This window comes from Balaenoptera borealis, assembly GCF_965194805.1.
Source record: "Balaenoptera borealis genome assembly, chromosome: 8".
Classification (NCBI taxonomy): Eukaryota; Metazoa; Chordata; class Mammalia; order Artiodactyla; family Balaenopteridae; genus Balaenoptera; species Balaenoptera borealis.
This window is the reverse complement of record NC_138865.1, coordinates 30463232-30484564: the sequence shown is the minus strand read 5'-3', so window position 1 is coordinate 30484564 and position 21333 is coordinate 30463232. Positions and strand designations below refer to the sequence as shown.

At 41.0% G+C, this 21333-nt stretch overlaps 1 protein-coding gene across 1 annotated transcript in view; it reads right to left on the bottom strand.

Moving 5' to 3' along the window:
• The window catches only part of LOC309633818 (dihydropyrimidinase-like), a gene marked incomplete at its 5' end in the record, with an annotated part of 81006 nt that overhangs the window by 8624 nt on the left and 51049 nt on the right, over window positions 1-21333 (bottom strand). The window contains 1 exon segment of the mRNA XM_082403063.1: window positions 3347-3554. Coding sequence (XP_082259189.1) covers window positions 3347-3554 — 208 coding nt within the window.

Below are 21333 nucleotides of genomic sequence, written 5' to 3'. Positions count from 1 at the left end.
ACTCCACTGTTTGGGACGAGGCAAGAGGCAATCTTCTGTGTAAATTTATTTCAAGTCCTTTCTATGACCTCTGAAACTATAGTCTTTGCTCCTTCCATTTGCAATTTGTTTATTTATCAAACGCCTACTACATAGGAAGTACTGGGACTAAGAAAGTAAGTTCCTCAAAGAACTAAAATTCTAGCCAGGAGACCAGCTGAGTTCTGGGACTGACAAACACTGGCGTGTCTCTACAATCTGTGCTTTGGAGTCCAGAGTGGCAAGTGATTAATTTTCTTGGGAAGGATAACAGGAGAGCAGGAGAAATGGTATGGGCCTTTCCTGCTTGCCTTCAAACTCTTATCCTCACTTACAAAGAAATCTGAATATTTCAAATGAAAACCAAAGTAAGAGCTCTAATTACCTCATGTGAATTTAAAATCTAGGATTCCTAACAACTCTTTTTAACTTTAGCGTAATATTTTTCTTCTATGAAATTATCTTCGCCTAATGGAGAGAAAAAAGGTCTGAAACATCTCCACACAGTCCCCCAACCTCATTTTATTCATTTTATTTGATACTTTTTCCACATCAACACTTTTTAAAATAATGCATTCCCCATGATTTGAGTTTCACAATCATTTTCTTCTCTTTTCTTGCTCTACAGAGGTCTCATGTACAGCGGGAATCAGAAAGGTCTTATCACACACCCTGGCTCTTACGTTTACTTACCGCTCAGCCCAGGGAAAGTTACTTAATCTTGCTGAGAGTCAGTTTCCTATTCTGTAAAATGGGGATGATAATATCTCCCACATGGCTTGTTGTGCAGGTTAGGTAAAATAATGAATATAAATTACACCAAATACAGTGCCTGGCAGATAGTAAGTGCTCAGAACAATATATTATAATGCAACTATTATTTATTGTTATTGTAAAAACAATAATGCACTAGAATACCTAAAAAGTTGGTGTCAGAAGAAAATATTGAGAAACTAAAATAACTCACAAAATTGATAGTGAACTCCTAAAAAATGATGTTGGCATTAATTTTGCCAATAATATACCCAACAACAATTTGAAAAGGAGAACTGATGAAGCCAGTCATTCGGTGATCTCGGCATATTTTCCCTACAAGAGGAAGACTTAGGCAAAGTCAGTCCTTTAAATACAGTCTGTCAGGGGTTCCCAGTTAGTCTAGTGTCCCTGCTGGTGGGCAACTGGTACTGACAGCCTGGAGCAGGCTGGTCCTGGATTCACTTCAAGTGTCACATGATTCATCACCCAGTTCTGTCGGTACTATCTCTTCTAAGTCAACGCTTATCTGTTCATCCCTTGGATTACTACTACAAGTGTCATGAATAAACTAGCTGCCATCAAGGCCTCTCATTTAGATTTTTTCCCCAAACCTAGTTCAGAATAATTTATCTCCCATTAACTCATTTAACTCAATCTTTATGGTTTACGTTATATGGTTTATTGCTTAAGCATACAGCTTTTGTAGTCAGATAACCGGAGTTTATGTTTTGGTCCTGCTAGCTATGTGACATGACCAAGTTTTTTAATTTCCTGAAGCTTCAGTTTCCTAATACTTAAAGTGGGGAAAATAATACTCCCTCGCTCACAGGGTTGTTACAGTGACAGAGCCCCTAGCATTGTGCCTTGCCTTCAGTAAAAGCTCAGTAAATGTTAGTATTGCTGTTATTTACCATGTGATGTTTAGAAATACATGGAAACCTTATAGCCTCTACCTACCTGTCACCTGTCAGTGTCAATATTTACAAATTAACTCCCAGCAAAATAAATTGCAACCTTAAATATTTTGACTGAAATACAGTATATAAAGAATTGTAGCATCCTGAGAATTTAAAGCATTCTAGAGCACTTGTTTACTTAATCAAAGCTTTAGGAAGTGGTTAAAAAGGATGAATCTTATCTAACAAACTCTGAGAATCCACAAGCAAAAAATTTTCACAAGACATTAGAGGAGAAATCAAAGAGACTACAAGACCCAAACGAAATGAATCGGAAAACAGCCAGAGAACTTTGGAAAAAGAGAAGTATATTTTAAAATGGAAAGAAGACACAGAAGCCTTAGAACTAACCCAAGGGTTACAAATTCTAATGGCTACACAGCCGGTTTGGGAACATTAATGAGTGAAGCCTGTAGGTGAAAATCAGAAAGGCTGCCTCTGTAGGGCTTGGCCATCCAGCTCCGGCCTGTTCTTACCATGTGGAATTGAGGGCACACGGTGCCCTGCCTCTCTCCAAACCCAGCAATTTAGATGGTTTTAGTCTGAAAATTCTGATATATTACTGTATGTAGTGAAGTGAATTTTTAAAACTGTTTAAAACACTGCGTGAGCTAAACAAACACTGGAAAATGCAAGACATATTAAAAGAACAAACACCTCTTTTTTAACAACTGGATTATAACAAAGACTTGGAGGCCTTTATTATAAATTCGGTCATCAAAGGCGGAAAGCAAAGAGACTGAACTGATGTTTACTGACCTCCTACTGGTGCCTTACGTTTTAAAATCTCATTTGACTCTTGCAATCTGTTGGGGAGAACACACTGTTGTCATTTGCCAGATGAGGAAACAGACCAAGGATGCTAGAGAAACTTGCTCTTGGCCACACAGCTAGGAAAAGGGAAGCCAAGGTAGAATTCATATTTACCTTGACCTCAAACTCCGCCATTGCTCTGGTGGTCATTAGAATACACCTTGCAGACCTTCAACGACAGGGAGCTTGATGTTTCAAGGGACAGTAGTTGAGTTCGAACTCCATCCTTTTGTCCGTTTGAGGACATGCCTCCCACTGCTGTTCTCAGCCAATGACAGCACGCCACGTGGCTGGATACAGGAGATGGCTCAAGGGCTGCTTGTAGGCCTTGCTCAACCTTTCTTCGTCTGTATAGTAGTCTAGGATGTTTCCACCACTTGTTTTTCTCCCTCTCTCCTTCACTGGGGCCAGGCTTGAACTGCAGGCTGAGGGCTCTCCCAGCCTTTCCCGGGCTCCCACCCATTTTCTCTCCCAGGTGTTTAAAAAAGTCACACCTTTATCCATCTGGATGGCTGCTTCTCAGAGGACCCTGACTAACAGCAATTGTCAAAAGGCCCACAGGGGCCCTACACTTGCCTGGGAAAACCTGACTTGGTCCATTAGGAAACCCGATAGACACCAATCTTCAAAAGAAACTGCATCCATCCAATAATGACTTTTTTCTTTGACAGCTGTATCTGTTCATAACCTCTTCTAACACCCTGTGAATATGTTAACCAATTGTATGTGACAACGCCATCACCAGCATCCAGGAGCAAGTGACAATCCAGCCCGTGTTAACAGCCCACTTAGCCCCAACTCACCTGGTCCTGCTGCTTGATCCGTCTGTAAATATATTCAGCAAATGGTTTACGAGGAATAAACTTCCCGTCTCCTGCTGTGACACTGAAAACTCCAGCTTCATACACCACTTTGCCTCTTGAAATAGTCACCAGGGGCACCCCATGGCACACCATGCCCTCGAAGATGTTGAAGTTAACAGCCTGATGATGAGTTTTTGCCGAAATGGTCCTGACGTAAAAACAAAGATGTTCCCAATCATTACCAGCTCATTTGACAAATATGAAATATTAAAAGAATGACTTAGAAGAAAATTTAGCAACTCTATTAAGCCATAGCTTTATCACTGGAACAAGTGACTTTAAGAATAGAACATAGCATTAACATTTTCTTGCAAAGTAATTACATTTTCTGAGAGAAAAACCCAGTAGATCACTCTTTACGGTGATTAATAAGGGTGGAGCGAGTGGAAGAAGGGCACTGTCTCTCGTTTATAATTTTAAGTTATTTTTATGTATATGTTTAAAGAACAAAATATTAATTATAAAATATTTCAAACATAGATTAGTATGATGAACACACTGACTCAATACCCACTCCACAGAATTTTAACTTTTGCAGACACAGTGGAGGTTTCCTCAATACCTCCCTGTCCCTCAAATTCCATCCCTGTCCCTCCCTTCCCAGAGGCAATCGTTAATTGGTAGTTATCGTATATGGTCTTTATTATGTTGAGGTAGGTTCCCTCTATGCCCACTCTCTGGAGAGTTTTTTTTTATCATAAATAGGTATTGAATTTTGTCGAAAGCTTTTCCTGCATCTATTGAGATGATCATATGGTATTTATTCTTCAATTTGTTAATGTGGTGTATCACATTGACTGATTTGTGTATATTGAAGAATCCTTGCATCCTTGGGATAAATCCCACTTGATCATGGTGTATGATCCTTTTAATGTGTTGTTGGATTCTGTTTGCTAGTATTTTGTTGAGGATTTTTGCTTCTATATTCATCAGTGATACTGGTCTGTAATTTTCTTTTTTTGTAGTATCTTTGTCTGGTTTTGGTATCAGGGTGATGGTGGTCTTGTAGAATGAGTTTGGGAGTGTTCCTTCCTCTGCAATTTTTTGGAAGAGTTTGAGAAGGATGGGTGTTAGCGCTTCTCTAAATGTTTGATAGAATTCACCTGTGAAGTCATCTGGTCCTGGACTTTTGTTTGTTGGAAGATTTTTAATCACATTTTCAATTTTGTTACTTGTGATTGGTCTGTTCATACTTTCTATTTCTTCCTGGTTCAGTCTTGGAAGGTTATACCTTTCTAAGAATTTGTCCATTTCTTCCAGGTTGTCCATTTTATTGGCATAGAGTTGCTTGTAGTAGTCTCTTATGATGCTTATCCCACTACCGGGCATATACCCAGAGAAAACCATAATTCCAAAAGACACATGCGCCCCAACGTTCAATGCAGCACTATTTACAATAGCCAGGTTATGGAAGCAACCTAAATGCCCATTGACAGACGATAAAGAAGATGTGGTACATATATACAATGGAATATTACTCAGCCATAAAAAGGAACGAAATTGGGTCATTTGTAGAGACGTGGATGGACCTAGAGACTGTCATACAGAGTGAAGTAAGTCAGAAAGAGAAAAACAAATATCATATATTAACGCATATACGTGGAATCTAGAAAAATGGTACAGATGAACCGGTTTGCACGGCAGAAATACAGACACAGATGCAGAGAACAAACGTATGGACACCAAGGGGAGAAAGCGGGGGTGGGAGGGGTGGTGGTGGTGGGATGAATTGGGAGATTGGGATTGACATATATACACTAATATGTATAAAATAGATAACTAATAAGAAACTGCTGTATAAAAAAGTAAATAAAACTTTAAAAAATTCAACATAGAAAAAATTATACCTTGAAAAGGAAAATTATATCTTGAATTTCTTTCCCTTGTCTGTGGCAAAACTGGAAATTTGAGGACAATAAAAATAACAAAATATGTTGAATATAACCTCAGCATATTTTGTCATGTATTTGCATATTCATCAGTAGTCTCAGTAGTTTATTAATACTTTTCAATCTTACACAGTATGAAATGACTTCTAAGCTGGATATTTGGAAATATTGGGTGTTCGCCTTTCCCTAAATCACATTAAATGGAAAAGGAAAAAGAAAATCTGGCAGCAGTGGATCATACAAGCATAATCTGAAGTTTCTACAAGCGCTTGCTCTCAGGAATGGATTAAAGAAAAGTGCTTTGCTAAAAATCCCAAGGCTAGGTCAAAGGAATAGCAGCTAAAAGCTCCCCTGCAACCCTAATCTGGAGGGGAGGAGCTGGGAGACTCACTGTGGCACCTCCAGTGGAAATGAACGACACAACGCTGACCTGGTCCTGGGTTCCAGAATCCTGTACCCAATTATCTGTTTGGTTTCCACTCCTTAACACATCCAAACAGAATTCTTGATTTTCCATGATGACTCCAGCCCACACACTCGAGTTTGCTCCTCCCTTGAGTTTCTCATCTCAGTAAATGACACCCCCAGCCACCTTTCCTCACTCCTCAAACCATCATCAAGCCTGTTGGTTCTACCTCCAAAAAAAAAATAAATCCCAAACCTGCCCATTTCTCTCCCCCTCCATCGCTCCCACCGAGTCCACGCCACCATCATCTCTCATCTGGACAACCCCCAACACCTCTTACTGGCCTCCATGTTTCCATTCTTACCCTCCTACACTCCTTACCACCCCCCCACAAAGCTGCTCAAATGATATTTTAAAAATGAACATCAGATCAGGTCACTTTTCTGCTTGAAACCCTCCAGTCTGTTCCCCAAGAGACAAATAACTGTAAAAAAGCCCAGGTAATAATAATCATGAAAAAGAATCTGCTCCCAATGAGAAATATCAGCATGGAAAAGAAAAAGAAGATTTTCCTGTATGTCAGGTAGATACTTTATGACATTCTAGTTCATCTTTATGACACCTCTTCAAGGTAGAGAGTATTTTCTACACTTGACAAGTAAATAAATTGAGATTTAGAGAGGTTAAATAACTTGTCAAAGGACCTACGACTACTTTGATGAAACGGGAATCTTTTCATATTTTTAAGTTAACATACAATAAAATATACATTTTTAGTGTTAGTTCTATGACTGTTGACACCTGGATAGATTTGTTATCCTCACAACATTCAGGACACAAACAGTTCCATCGCCCCCCAAAACTCATACCATCCCTGTGTAGTCATAACCTCCCCCCAGGCATAACTCCTGGAAATCCTTGATCTGTTCTCTATCTCCAGAGCAGTCTCTTTTCAAGAATGTCATGTAAATGGAATCATAGAGTATGTAACCTTTTGAAGCTGACTTCTTTCATTTGGCATAACTATTTTGAGATTTATCCAAGTTGTTGTGTGTATCAATAGGTCATTCCTTTTTAATTGCTGAGTAGTATTCCAATGTATGAATACACCACAGAGTGTTTATCCATTCACCTACTGAAGGAAATTTGGGTTGTTTCCAGTTTTTGATGATTATGAATACAGATATTATAAAGATTCATGTATATGTTTGGTGTGAACGCTTTTCTTAGTGTAAATTCCCATGAGTGGCATCACTGGGTCCTATGGCCAGTGTATGCTGCACAAAAAGAGCTTTCAGTATCCTTAGGAACCAACTTACTGGTACAGAGAAACATTTAAAAGGTTAACAAATAGGAGGCAGGTACAAATACAACAACAATAATTTCAAACACTAAGGAGGAGGGAAGAGTACTGATCAAATAGTAAGTAATGTCATTAAAGTAGGAAAATGAATAAAATAGTTAAAGGGTTACTAGGTATAGAATGAGTTATGATAAGTTATGAGTTGGTGATGAAAGATACAAACTTAAAGAAAATAAATCTAGGAAACAACATAGAGGAGATTTAGACCTTCAGGCTAGAGTGTCGTTTTATGACCATCACAATCTCTCTTCGATACTTCCATAGTCTGGGCTACTGCTTTCCTGCATATCACAGTTACACTGATGGCAGAAGCTCTTGGGCTTATACTGTACAATGTTATATAAGCATGTCTGGACAGATGTATTAGTAAGGCTGCTATACAGAGAAAGTAAAATGCATAATAATTCATGCTGAAATGGTTATTTACATACAAGAATGGGAGGCAAAAAAGCGAAAACCCTAAGACATAAAACTTTATTTTTCCAAGCAGGAAGTTAAGAGTTACAGATGCTGTTAGGAAAATAATCTAACAGAAGAAATAAGTTCTATACACAAAAATTGCCATTACGATATCTAAACTATTGAAAAACTGAAGCATAACAATTTCCCAGTGATTACTCAATGGAACATTGGGCTTCTGTGAAAGACTAGAAATAAGAATACACTGGGGAAGCAAAGAAAATGATAATTATATAATTTAAATGGAAAAAAAGTTACAGAAAGCATGGGAAAATACATATGCATGTGGACAAATGCAAAAGGAAATATACAAATTAAAGTGCTTGGGTGGCCTAGGAAAAAACAAATAAATATGAAAGCAAAAGATCTGTGACAACAAAATATCAGATCAGATTTCTCTGCCGCAGCCAAAACAAAGGCCATTTTTTTGACTTTCTCAGCATTGGGGTTAGCAAGAGAAAGAAGGCAATTAGGCAACATCTAAGTGATTCTCTATAATAAGGTATTATGTCAATGAGGTCAAATTAACACAAAATGTAAATTCTCGGCATTATCACCATCAGCAAAAAGAATGTGCTTCCACTTTCACATTGGAAGGTGTCTGACAGGGTGTCATTCCTCACCCAACTTTTTCCTTCCAGCCAGAGCTGCGAGTCTCCAGTTCTTTAGGAACTTCCACACTTCTGAGTCTTCCTTTTCCCTGGGTGCCCTTCTCACTGCTCAGATATGCCCCCTCCCTGCCCCAAGACGCTGCTCAAAAATCCTGGTCCCATGTCAATCATATCTCAATAAAGCTGGAAAAGAAAAGAAGAGAAGAAAACAGAAGAGAAAAGAAAGGAAATGAAACAGAAACGGAAGGGAAGGGAAGGGAAGGGAAGGGAAGGGAAGGGAAGGGCCAGCTTCTGGTTCCTAGAAGCTGACCCTGACAACCCACGGCAAAACCTTGCATTTTCCTCTGTGTTGTAGCATTATCTGAGCCAACTGTAATGATCTCTTGATAATTACAGTGTTTTGGAAATAATAGAACACTGACTTACATGGAATGTAAACATCCAGTCCTAAAGTTCTGTTGTGTACTTAGCATTTCTGGTGAACTGTACAAGCTCATTAGTAATAAATAAATAAAGAAATAAAGGAACATTGTTATAATTATCATTCTTAGTTGTATCTTATCCAGTTAGATGAAACATTTGTTTATTGATACCTAAAAATACTTAGCAATACCAATATTATCAACACGATTAAGTCCGCAGCTAAGTACTATTACACCATGTCCTGGATGGTAATGCTCAAATACAGCTGTGTAAGAGTTTGCCCAAGGTTCATACAGCTTGATATTGAAGGAACCTCTGACAGGTTGGAATCACTGCCACTTTTTGAGCATACTGGTGTATCTGTAACCCCGTCATAAGAAGATTAAAAAAATTGTGGTACATTTTCAATATTTGTTTTCAACAAAAAATAGAATGCAATATCATCATAAGGTTTATAAAATTATTACAAAATGTATTTAACATCTATTCATTACTAGTGCTGTATGGGAGATGTGGTCCATTAGTGGAATGAACACAAGTTCAAAGTCACACAACTGCCTTTCTAAGGACACTTGCTGTTCCTTTGAACATGCTTCCTCCAAGGCAGAGGCCTTCTGTTCTAAGGCAGAAGCCAGAACATGCCTTCCCAGGCCCCTCTGCAGCTGGGGCCCGGTCATGTCGCCTAGTCTCCTCCAAAATGGTGCCCCAGCACCGTACTTTGCAGGGCAAGCTGGTGACTCAGGAAGCAGGTGCTGCAGGATCCATGTTGGTGAAGGTAGAGATGGGTCAATCCTGTTTTTCAGGCCAGCTGTGACAGGGGTTTAGCACTAGGGTCCAAGCCCCGTCTCAGTGAAGCGATCCATGGCAACTGAGCCCAGGGGCAGCGCTGGGGCTCTCTACTGCCCTATGGTAGGCCTGGGGCATTGGCCCTCTCCTCAGCCTGGTCTTCTGGCCCTCCTGGAGATCCTCTGAGTCACCCAGTTCTTTTAGTACATTCCTCTTTTGTTTAACCACCTAGCGCAGATTTCTCTTGGTTGCAGCTAAGAACCCTGCCTGATCCATCTTTTGCTTTCAACCATCTTAGAAGAAAGCAGGAACACACGTCTGGGCTCTAGCTAGAAGGGATTCAGTCAATGGGCTAACATGTCACCGTCCTAAGGTTCAGCAACACTGTGAGATAAATTGGAGCAGGTGACATGGAGCTTTGCAGTGCATTTCAGCCACACACGTGACCCTGTTCTGAGGGATGCAGTGTAGCAAGCTCTGTAGCTCCATCCCTTGGCATACACTCTCCCTTCTTCTGGTTTCGGCATTCCCCCAGTTTTTCTTTAAGAAACATCTCTCCCCCACTGGAGATATCTGGCAAGATGGTTAGGCATGGTGCCCTATTCTTCCCTAGCCAAGAGAGGGGGAACTGCATTGTTTCCCGGGAATTTGAATCTTTGGTAGAACGACAAAAAGAAATGTTTTTTTAAGGGATTGGAGGGTGCATCCCTGAACACAGAGCAATTCCTGCTGCAGGCTGTCCAGGGCTGCCTTGGACTCTGTCCTTTCAAAGCCTGGAGCACTGACTATTCCTTTGATCTGTGGGCACCCCATGGCCTTCCCACAGAGTGTGGTTTTGCTCATCTGCGTGTAAGTTAGTTGCTATGGTTTGCAACCAAAGACGCTGACTGATGAAGACCTTGTCCTTTGGAGAGTAATTCCTGTAATGAAGAGCCCATGGATGTCTCCAAGGCACAGGTCAAAAGGTCTGCGACTCAAAAAGAAACCAGAAACTATTTTCCACCAAATCTGTCCACAGAACAGATGCGAATGTGGGGCGCTGCTCTGATTCCACTCATCAGTCAAACCAAAGAGCTGTGAGATTCATCATCAAATAGTTTTCAAATTTAACAATATGACAGTCAGCTCAGGAGAGTACAGAAATACCTTCTCTCTAATTACTGACTGGATGGCTAGGCTGTTGGCCTGTCCTGGTGGTGACAGGAAGGATAGGAATGATTAAAGCCTTCCCGTCTGGTAAGTGAAGCTGGGGTTCCTGGGCCATTAACTCTTCATTAGCAGATTCTCCGTGGTCACCCTGCCCCAAGGGAAAAGCTGCTCTTTGTCAAACTCGCTTTGAGCCTGTATCAAACGGGCACATTTCTCTGCAGAGGGGTGTCAAGGTTGTCTTACTGAGTCCCAATTATACACATCTCCAAGGCTCAAGCCGACAGGAAAGCGGAAGCCTTGAAGATAACATGAAGCTATTTTTCAACTGTGTCAATAACTTTGATACCACTCACGTCACAGCTGCAGAAAAACATTCTGTCCCTTTGCAAATAGCTTCCTATCAAAGAGCTGCGTGCTCTTATAGATGAGAAAATCACTGAAGCAAAATAGCCTGTGGGAGACTGCCCGTGTGCATTCAAAGAGAACACTGGGGAAAGGAAGATAATTTCTTAAAACAATGTGGGTCTTCCTGACCCCAGAGAAATGACTTGTTTAGGTATTTTGTTATACTGCCTCCAACTCAGCCACTTTGTCCATGGCATGGATGGATCCTTACCAGGTTGCCATGAGAACCAAAAAAAAGGTTGAAAGAATCATATCAGGTCCATTAGTGGCTTCTTTAAAAATATACCTCATCTCTCTACACTGTGTTATATGACATCTTGTATATTCAACATGAAGGAATAGTAACCATTTAAAGCTTCCCAACAGCACCATGCAATAGACAAGGATGATGAGACACAAAAAGGTGAATAACTCACCCCATGTTACACAGCTAGTAAGTTCATGCAGCTCAGATGAGATAAAAGGCTGGGCTCTTAACCACTAGACAGTGTTGCCCCTTGAAAGCTCTATGAGAAGCTACTTGGAAAGCATGCAGTCAGTGAAAACATTCTTCATCCACCAGAAAACAAATGGGAAGCAGCTCGTTCCTTACTTCCTAGTGTTTCTTAGTCTGTCTTCTGTTTAGCGGCAAGGGATTTAGGATGCTATTAAAAATTCCTTAAACTGAAATTGGTCATTCTCCATGTGATCATGATGGAAAATATTTTTTTGACGTGTGCTCCAACTGTCTATTTCAGACTACTTCTTCTGTCAGTTTCTTGGACGTGACAAGTTATATAAATGGGGAGCAAAGCAACCACATCTCTGGAAATGCTAAGTGGTGCTACTTCAAGTACATTCTCATTATTAAGTAAAGTTGCTGCTCACTGCACCCATCAATCTTCCATCCTCGATGCAGACTTCTGCACCGCCTCCCACAGAAGAGAAAATGGGAACTGCTTCAGCCACATTATTAAATCTAAATTGGACAATAACTTGGAACTCTACTGGTGCTACATGGACAACAAAACACTTAATACAGGTTCACAATAATGCTGCCCAAGCATTGACTTAAAGAAATAAACCGATCGGGCAAGCCGGCTATTTCGTCCTTGGAGTTATGTCATCCAGGTCATGGATGGTGGTGCAGACCATGGTTAGATAAACTGGATTTAGATTCTAGAAAGTTGACCTTGGAAGTAGGTCCCACATCTTTCACCCCCTGTGCCTTGCACAGCACTGAGCAAATAGAAGGCATTTTAGATACATATTTGTTTATCTAAAACTAAGTTATGAGCAAATTTTGACATTACTACTTAACATAAATATTTCATGTTCTATATACTAGTTTTCAGAAAGTGGGGAATTAAAAATAATTTAGTGTCTTGAAGGAAGAGGAGCTGAATGTGAATCAGCAAAAGCTAGCATGATACTAGGATGTATGTCCTATGAATATTAAACAGATAAGTTCTTATAGGTGAGGTATGATTATTAGCTTTCGGAAGGTGAGGCTGTTGGCCTAACATATTGGTAAGAGTTAGAAATAACTTTCTGGGATGGGGTGTGGACTTGGTCTTGTAATTACATTGTCACCCTTCCTGGGAGGCTGCCTTGCCCTTGGCAAGATGACATTGTTTGACAGACTATCTAGGGGCACAACTTGGGCAGAAAAAGATGTGCGTTTTCTACACAGGAATACAATGGGTCAAATTCACACACTATCCTTCTTGCAAACCAGAGTCGGCCAGGTATTTATGATTATGTTCAGCTCTAATACCATATTTCAGGAAGAAAGAAGACTTACTGGAATATAAAGGGAAGTCAGTAGGGTTCTCAATAAAGGGATGGAAAAGAGAACACTGGATCACGTAAATGTCTGGGGCACTTCTAAACTTTACTCTTTTTTTTTGAAACGAAAAAGATGACCTATTTTCCTTCCATCCCTGCTGAGGAAAATAAAAAGAGGTAGTGAGCAGAAATGCTGGCAGATGAAATGTAGTTTGACACTGGAAGATAACTTCGTGACAATCGGGAGTGAGGTGTGTTAGTGAAGAACAAGAGCAAAGTCTGCAGCCAGGAAAGAGATCCGTGGACACAGGTGGCCAACGAACTGTGTGAAATCCACCAGGATGGGCTACAGCACCTCCTCAAAAGTCAGAGAGAATTTCCGGCTCCGCAATCCTAAGAACAGAGCCCTGGCCTCCAGCATTCCCGAGAAAGTGATGAGGCAAACAGAACGTCACATGATTCTATTTCCAAGTCACTTCAATTAGGGGCCCAGCACGTTCCAGGTGTGGTCAATGTCCATTAAGCTATATTCTGGGTTCTTCCATGTGCACGCCTCACCTCATCTCTCAAGAACTCATTATCTCCATTTAACAGACGAGGAAATGGAGACTGAGAGGGGTTGAGTAAATTGTCCGAGTTACACAGGAAGTACGCGGTCGGGAGGAAATAAACACGGGCAGGCTGAACCCCCATTCCACCCTCCTTCACCACACTCCACCATCCGTGAGCACCCCCTGCTCCAAGGATGAAAGCACTACATTCTTCACTCATTAAAAAGGTCACCAGAGACCACATGTTACCCGCTGGGCGGTAGGTATGCCTTCCTTCCCTGCCTTTTGGGGCAGCTGTAACTTTGCAGTGTTTAAGAGATTAGTCAACAAGTCAACCAGGCCTGCTCTGGATCCCAGCTCTGCCCTTTGCAGCTGTGTGATTTGAAGCAAATGAATAACCTCTCTGTACCCCTCAGTGTCTTCACCTCAAAACAGATAACCACGTGGATAATGACACCCAGGCCTCAGAGGGTGGAAGTGAAGCAGCGGCCAATGTGCAGCTCCAATTATCTGCGGGCTCATCTGGCGTGAGGAGCCACTGGGGCTGAGCCTGGGCCCAGTGTGTGTCTGGGCCCATGACCAAAGTTTGACACCCACGCCACACCAGCAAGGGCAGAGGCAACAAGAACAGGCACTGGTGTCACTCCGTCCTCCCTGTCGGGCCCAGCTTGCGCTTGTGGTTCCACCTTGTCTCTGCACTTCCCACTGGACCTCCATCTTCCCCTCCCGATGGCTTGACCGCTGGACTTCAAGCTCCAGCATCAGATGCAAAGACAGCAGCCTTGCAGACACTGATCTACCAGCTCCTACAGTTGTGAAAGGTCAAATCATATATACATACATGTATGTGTATACCTATGTATATAGACATGTGCACATATATCTACACACACACATATATGTATATATGCATGTGTGTATACATCTGTATCTGTATCTCCAGGTGGTTCCACTTCTCTGTTTGAACCCTGACTGATACATCCTGGATGGGGTGCTTCTGGGATTGTTTCTTGCAGGCATCTCTCTCTCTTTCCTTGTCTCTTGCTTTGACATTTTCACTTGCTTTTCTTACATTTGCTAATAGCACCTCAGTGGCTAAGAGCCATGGCCCAGCCATCTATGATGAACATGACAATAATAAATAATAATATTCAGTTGCAGCCTCTATTTCCTGCTTGCTTATTTGTCAAACCCTATGCTAACATCTTTTCACACATTATTTTATTTAATCCTTACAATCCAATGGAAGCAGGGTTTTTTTAATACCTATTTTATAAATGAAGAAATTGAGGCTCAGGGAAGCTGAGTAACTCACCTAAGATCATAAATAAGATTCTGTGTGCCTCAAAAACAAAGCACTTAACCATCATGTATTGCCTCCCACTGTAAGTGATCCATCCAGAACACGAGTCTGGAGCAAAATGCACATTTATATGAAATTTTACCCCATCTTCTTCCAGAAACACTAAAGCACCTTAAAAGGAAAACAATGTGAGGTAGGATAATTAGGGATAAAAACAGAGCAGAGAAACTCTAGAAAAGAAGCTGGTACCAGGCACCTGTGGGTAGTTGAATTTAAGTCTATGTAGGAGATTAAACTCATTAGCATAAATTTCTATGCAAAACCTTTCCCGCAAAATAGGCAACCAAAGAATGAATCAATTTTAAGGCATACTGTCATGTTTTATTTTAGACCTTGTGTACAATTTATTCTCATAATTGCCAGAAACCACAAGTGAGGCATGGACAGACTAGGAGGCTTGTCATAGATTTAGGAATTAGAAATGCTCTTATATAAAAATAGAACAACAACTTGGGTCTTCTATCATACTGCTGAAAGCCATGCTTGGGTCACTAAACTCTTCTTGTCTCTGGTTTATCACTTAAATAAATGAGGTAGAATTACTAATTAGGCTTACAATGTTACCATAAAGAAAGTTAGGTTCTAAGAAATGAGCTTCCTAAGTCCAGAATGATAAGAACACTATTTCACAGCTCTGACCTACCAGCCATACACAACTCTATTTGCTTCCAGCTTGAGGCAAAAAAGAAAATGAAATGAAGTCAACTTGGTGGAACATTGTAGAAAATCTCTATCCATCTATGTGTTTATCTCATATTCCATTCATTTAACATGTATTTATTGATCACTACTCCATGCCACACACTGTTCTAGGCACTGGGGATGCAGCAGTGAATAAAACAGACAAAAATCCCGACGGGAACTGAGCTCACACTCTAGTCAAGTCTATTTCTGAATTTGCAAGGACCTCTTTGTTATAAATATGACTCTAACATATGAACAAGGTCAATTTTTCAATAATAATAACATGCATATAGGTCCTTACAGTTTATGCAAAACACTTTCATGTAACTATAGCATTTATTTCTCAAAAGAACCTGGGGAGTTTGCAAGAAATAAGACAGACCCCTTTAAATGAAGAGACAAATAATAACACTTTACCAAATGAAAAATGAACAAAGGGCATGAACCGATATTTCTTCATAAGGAAAAAAACCCAATGACTAATAAACATGGAAAAGTATTCAACTTCCTTAGTGCTCAAATATATGCAATTTGTAGCTGAAAGGTAAAAATTTTTACCTGCAAAAGTAACAAAAATCAAAGGGAAAAAAAAAAGATTGTACCCAGAGTTGGTGAGGAACCATGAGGAGGTAACCACATATGCAGAGAACCCTTAAATGCATATACCCTTTGATATAGTAATTCTGCTCTTAGTAACTCATCCAATAGACATAATCAAAAATTTGGATTTAAAATAGCAAAAGAAAAAAAAATTTTTTAAACTGTAAAAAGTAATCCAAGTTATAACTAAAATAAAGAAATTATATAGAGACCCTTCTCTGGAGACCACTGCCCCACAGGGTCAGACATCCAACACTGATTAATGGCCCTTTGCAATGTGACATCTAAGGGGCATTTTACCTAAATTGTAGGTACAACTGCACCCCACTGACACGCCAATCGCAAACTAAATGTGCAGAAGTGGATATGCATAAACAGGAGTGAAACTATGATTGACAAAACAAACTGGAATTCTGGAACTATTGTTGATTCGTCTAAGCTTTTTTTTTTTTTTTTTTTTCCTATAGGTTCTCACTTTATAAAAGTCATTTAGGGCTTCCCTGGTGGCGCAGTGGTTGAGAGCCTGCCTGCCAATGCAGGGGACACGGGTTCGAGCCCTGGTCTGGGAAGATCCCACATGCCGCGGAGCGACTAGGCCCGTGAGCCACAATTGCTGAGCCTGCGCGTCTGGAGCCTGTGCTCCGCAACAAGAGAGGCCGCGACAGTGAGAGGCCTGCGCACCGCGATGAAGAGTGGTCCCCGCTTGCCACAACTAGAGAAAGCCCTCGCACAGAAACGAAGACCCAACACAGCCAAAAATAATAAATAAATAAATTAATTAATTATTAAAAAAAAAAAAAAGTCATTTACTTTGACACCTCCCTGCTAGGTAGTAAATCTCTCGTGTCTTACCACTTTGTATGTGATAATGATAATGATATTAATGTTGCTTAAAGTTTTACCATATGCCATGCACCATGTTGAAGGTATTATCTCCTTCCAACAAGGCCCAGAGCTTGGCACTATGATTAGCATATCTACATTACTGTGGGTCTGAGAGGAAACTGAGAATTGAAAAGGTAACTTGTCCAAGGTCATGCAGCTAGTATTTGAGATTTGAATCTAGTGACCCACTTCTGCTCTGAATCCCATGCCCCTTAACTACTGTGCCACACACCCTGACCTTTTACCTTATATTATAGTTATTTGAAGAGTTTTTAAAAAAATTTTATTTAATGTGTCCAATTAGGTCCTAAGTTATATAAGGGGAACACATTTCTCACTCAACTTTGAGTATGATATTTTGCACCCAGTTGGCACTCAATAAATGCTTGGGTCATAAATGAACAAAGCTGCAGTTGTTTTGAAGTCATTTCTGACTCCTTTACCTCATTCAATTTTCAATCTTTCTCCTGGTTGTTAGGAGAACTTTTCCTCCCTGGGGGAAAAATGTCTTAAATCAATTTTCCCCCCCCCATTTTCCTTGCCATCATCTTGTTTGAGGCCTTATCCCCTCAAGCCAGACTCCACCAATAGCCTCCTGACCATGCTTCCAGACTCCAACCCATCCTGCCCACTCATAACCCTAAAATACTATTTAATCAAGGTTTCCCAACTGATGAGCCCGGATGCAAGATTGAAACTCTGAGATCCCAGGGTGACCAGGTGTGGGCAGAGCTCATAGGCTAGTCACCTTTGACCACAAGTATTCTCCCAGGTGACAAGCAGTCATTGAGGATTTGTCTGGACATGAGACTTTCAGTGCTATGGGAAAACTGGGAAGGTTCCAGGCAAACCAGGACAAGTTGCTTTTGCTATATTCTCCTCCCAGTCTCCAAATCCCTTTCTCTTTAGTGCCGTGTACTCTACAAATAACCATTTTCCACTTATGCCATGTAAAAATAGGGAGGTACAGATTTAGATCAATTCAAATCCTCACACAAAGACATTCAATAGCTCGTGCTGCCTAAGAGAAAAATCTTCTGTACTCAAACTACCATTCAAAGCCCTTGGCAGTTTGGCCAGGACTAATCTTGTCTCCAGCTGCCTGCCACCTTGACCCCTCTGCCCAGCCTCCTGGGTCTCTTGATTGCCCACTGAATTATCTTTTCCATTTTCCCTCATTTATCCCTGACTTCTCCATCTGGAGGGCTTTACTGCCCCCGTCTACTTATCCAGAACCGTCCCCAAGGATTCAGCTAGGTCAAAGCCCTTTCCCAAGCCCAACCCGGTCTTCTGTGAAGGCTTGATGACCTCAACTCAGGACAATTATTTGGACCACTCATTGGTAGGAGTCAAGCACATGAGACCCTCCCCACTTCTTGAACTGATGTGTTGAGCGCTTCTAATTTTCCTCTTCCAAGAGTTATCTTATCCTTTCCCATGTTTATATCTTGTCTGTCCAACCAGAATGCAGCCTCTTTGATGGTAGGTGTTAAATCTTATATTTATGTCCCTCACAGCACTTAGCAACGCTATTTCTTATACAGAGTGAGCACGCAATAAATACATTTGTAGGTAACCGGTTAATACTTTCTCCTCCCATCCCCACCATGCGAGGAACTCAGCAACCCTTCCGCACAGATAAATGCTCCTATTTTCTGTGTGTGGCTAAACTGCCTTTTCATTTTTCTGCCTCCAGACTCTTAGCTTTCCTTAAATGCCTGGGTAGGAGAATAGAACCAAGAGCAAAGTATAAACATGTCCCTCCTTGGTGATTAAAAAAAAAAAAACAGGCAGAATCACATTGGGGTGGGGTGGGAGGAGGGGAGACAGGAAGGAAATATTATATCAGAAATGTAAAGAAACCACCTTTAAGAAATTTTGGAGAGACAGAGAGCATTCCAAATATAGGAAAAGAGATAGAGAAAAGGTAGGGAGCAAACGGCTTCACAGAAAAGAAGAAAATAAATAAAATGAAGCTGTCTATGTTAGAGTATGGCCAGAGAAACCTGCAGAAAGGCCTGGCACAAACGCCAAGCTCTGCGTGGAGGGGCAGCCTGTGTGACCCCCTCCAGAAGGCCGCCGGGGAGGTCGCTGCCCAGTCCCAATTACAGGACTGAAGGCAGGCACAGGGAACTGATGGAGAATTTCCTTCAGGCAGCATAATCTCGGCATAAAAAGCAAGACTGATCCATTTCCCTTCCAGCCAAAAAGAAATCAAGCTAGACAAAGGAAATTAGGCCATAGGTTTAATGTGACTCCAGCTGCCGCTGCAAAATCAACTTAATGTACCTTGACTCTCCTCCCCCAGCTCTCTCTGCTTTGCACAGCCCGCTCTTCTGGGAGGGCACCGAGGAGGTGTTCTGCAGGCACAGGAAACCTTTTAAATGGAAAATGTCCACTGTCCTCTGGTGCCCGAAGAATCCCCCAGCCAGCAGGATGTGCTGGGAAGTGCGATCCAGGAGCCCTGGCAGATTTGCAGAGACCTATATGCCAAGTGCGCACTTGTCACCGAGGACAGAGCACGCAGCCTGCTGCCCTGCAGCCCAGCGAGGAAGCTCTGACCTTGGACTCAGGGGTGCCCTGCTCAGCACCCCCAGCTCACCACTCTGCATGAACCTACATATATATACACGTATACAGATGCGTCTATATGTACACATAAACTTCATCTCAGTGTATACACGATAAAGTGGGGAAATCAGGGCCAACACGTATGTTTATGCAAAATATGTGAGGCTGTAACCAGAGGCCCTGATGAACAGGAATCCGTTATATGTCTGTGTTCATGTGTCTTTGGTTGATGCTAATATTCTGTATCTCAGGGATTGGGGATGCAGTTAGAATAAGAAAATAGGTACAAAGCCAGGTGTACAGGTGGATATTTGCTGTGTCACCTCAGGGGACAGGAAGGGATCGTAAGCCCAAGTTGTCTAACCCCACTTCCTACCACCCACACCCCATCTCCACATTCCATCCCACTCTGTTAGTGACAGCGGATCCCTGGAATGTCAGGCTCGCAGCTCACAAAACAATGACTGCAGCCAAAAAGCAAAAGCCACCACCTCTCCACTAACCCTGCCCCTGCCACCCAAGTAAGGAGTGAGATTATGCCTCACTTTTGTCTTCAGCTGCCTACTGTGGTCTTTGACACATGGCAGGGGTCCAATATATGGTTCTTAATAACTGAATAAATGAATGTGGGACAAGATAAGAGGTAATAGAGACAAATGGATAGTTCTGCATTTACTTACAAAGAATCGAGCAATTTTATATCTTTCTACTGGCAAAAATTGGACAGCATTTGATGTAAAACAAATCAGGGACTAGACAGATGTCCTATAGAAACTCTCACACATGTATACAAGGATGTACACACTGTCTGAAACAGTGAAAGACTGGAAACAACCTAAATGTCCACCAGCATAGGAAGATATATAATCAATCATGCTATATTCATAAAATAGAATACGATACAGCAGTAGAAAGGAATGAAACACCTACACACATTTCGACATGGTTAGGTGCCAATAAACATAATATTGAGAAAGCTGCACAATAATATATATGGTACAATATAATCCATATAAAGCCAAAAATACACAAAATATATTTATTGTGTATATACTGTGCTTGGGAATGCACCTATATATATATATCGTACAAATAGGAAGAAATGCATGGGAGTAATAAACATCAAATCCAGGATTCAAGGTATTTATTGGGGGAGGGGAGGAGATGGGCTTGGGAAGGTTAATACACAAATGTTAACTGCATTATTCTTTGTGACTTCTGTTTATAATAAATATTGCATCTTTGAAGAATTATGGACACTGTAAATTACTATCTGCTCAAATGGACTTAAAAGTGTGAAACAAACAAACAAACAAACAAACAAAAACCATTTAGCATAATCCTGTTATCTTAACATAAACACCAGAGAAGGCCAAATATAAGTTTTTATATTATTGACTGAATAAATGTGATAAGATATTAGAACTCCACGCAATTGCTCACATTTCACATTTTTAACCTACAAATGGCAATTTCATAAGGTACATCGCAGAAAAAAATGTCATAAAGGAAATGCAAAGTTCTGCATTTAGTTATAAAACCAATCAGCCTCACATGTTCCTGCTCTCGTGCTATGACGAGCAGAATCGGATCCAGTTCTGGGACTTGCATCTTTGTAGGATGTGGACAAGTGTGCGTCAAGAGAAGGGTGAGCAGAAGTGTGGTCAGGACATTGGGATTCTGCTATCATGGACCTAAGGATCCACTGAGGGATCTGAGGATGCTTATCTGGTGATGGGATGACTTATTGGAGCCAATGTCTTTCTTCAAATGTTTGACTGAATGAATGAATGAACTATTATCTGAGAATGCAGATACATTCCTCATAGCTTCAGAGGCCAAACATGTTAGCAGCTGGAAGGAGGGAATTTTTAATGCAACCAAAGTAAGAACATCCTAACAATTACAACCATCCCAGGAAGGACTGAACAGTTTGGTTAGGTAGTTAAGTTTCCTAAAACTAGTACTAATCAAGCAGGGCTACAGAGAACTCTGTTTGGGGAGTTAATTGGACT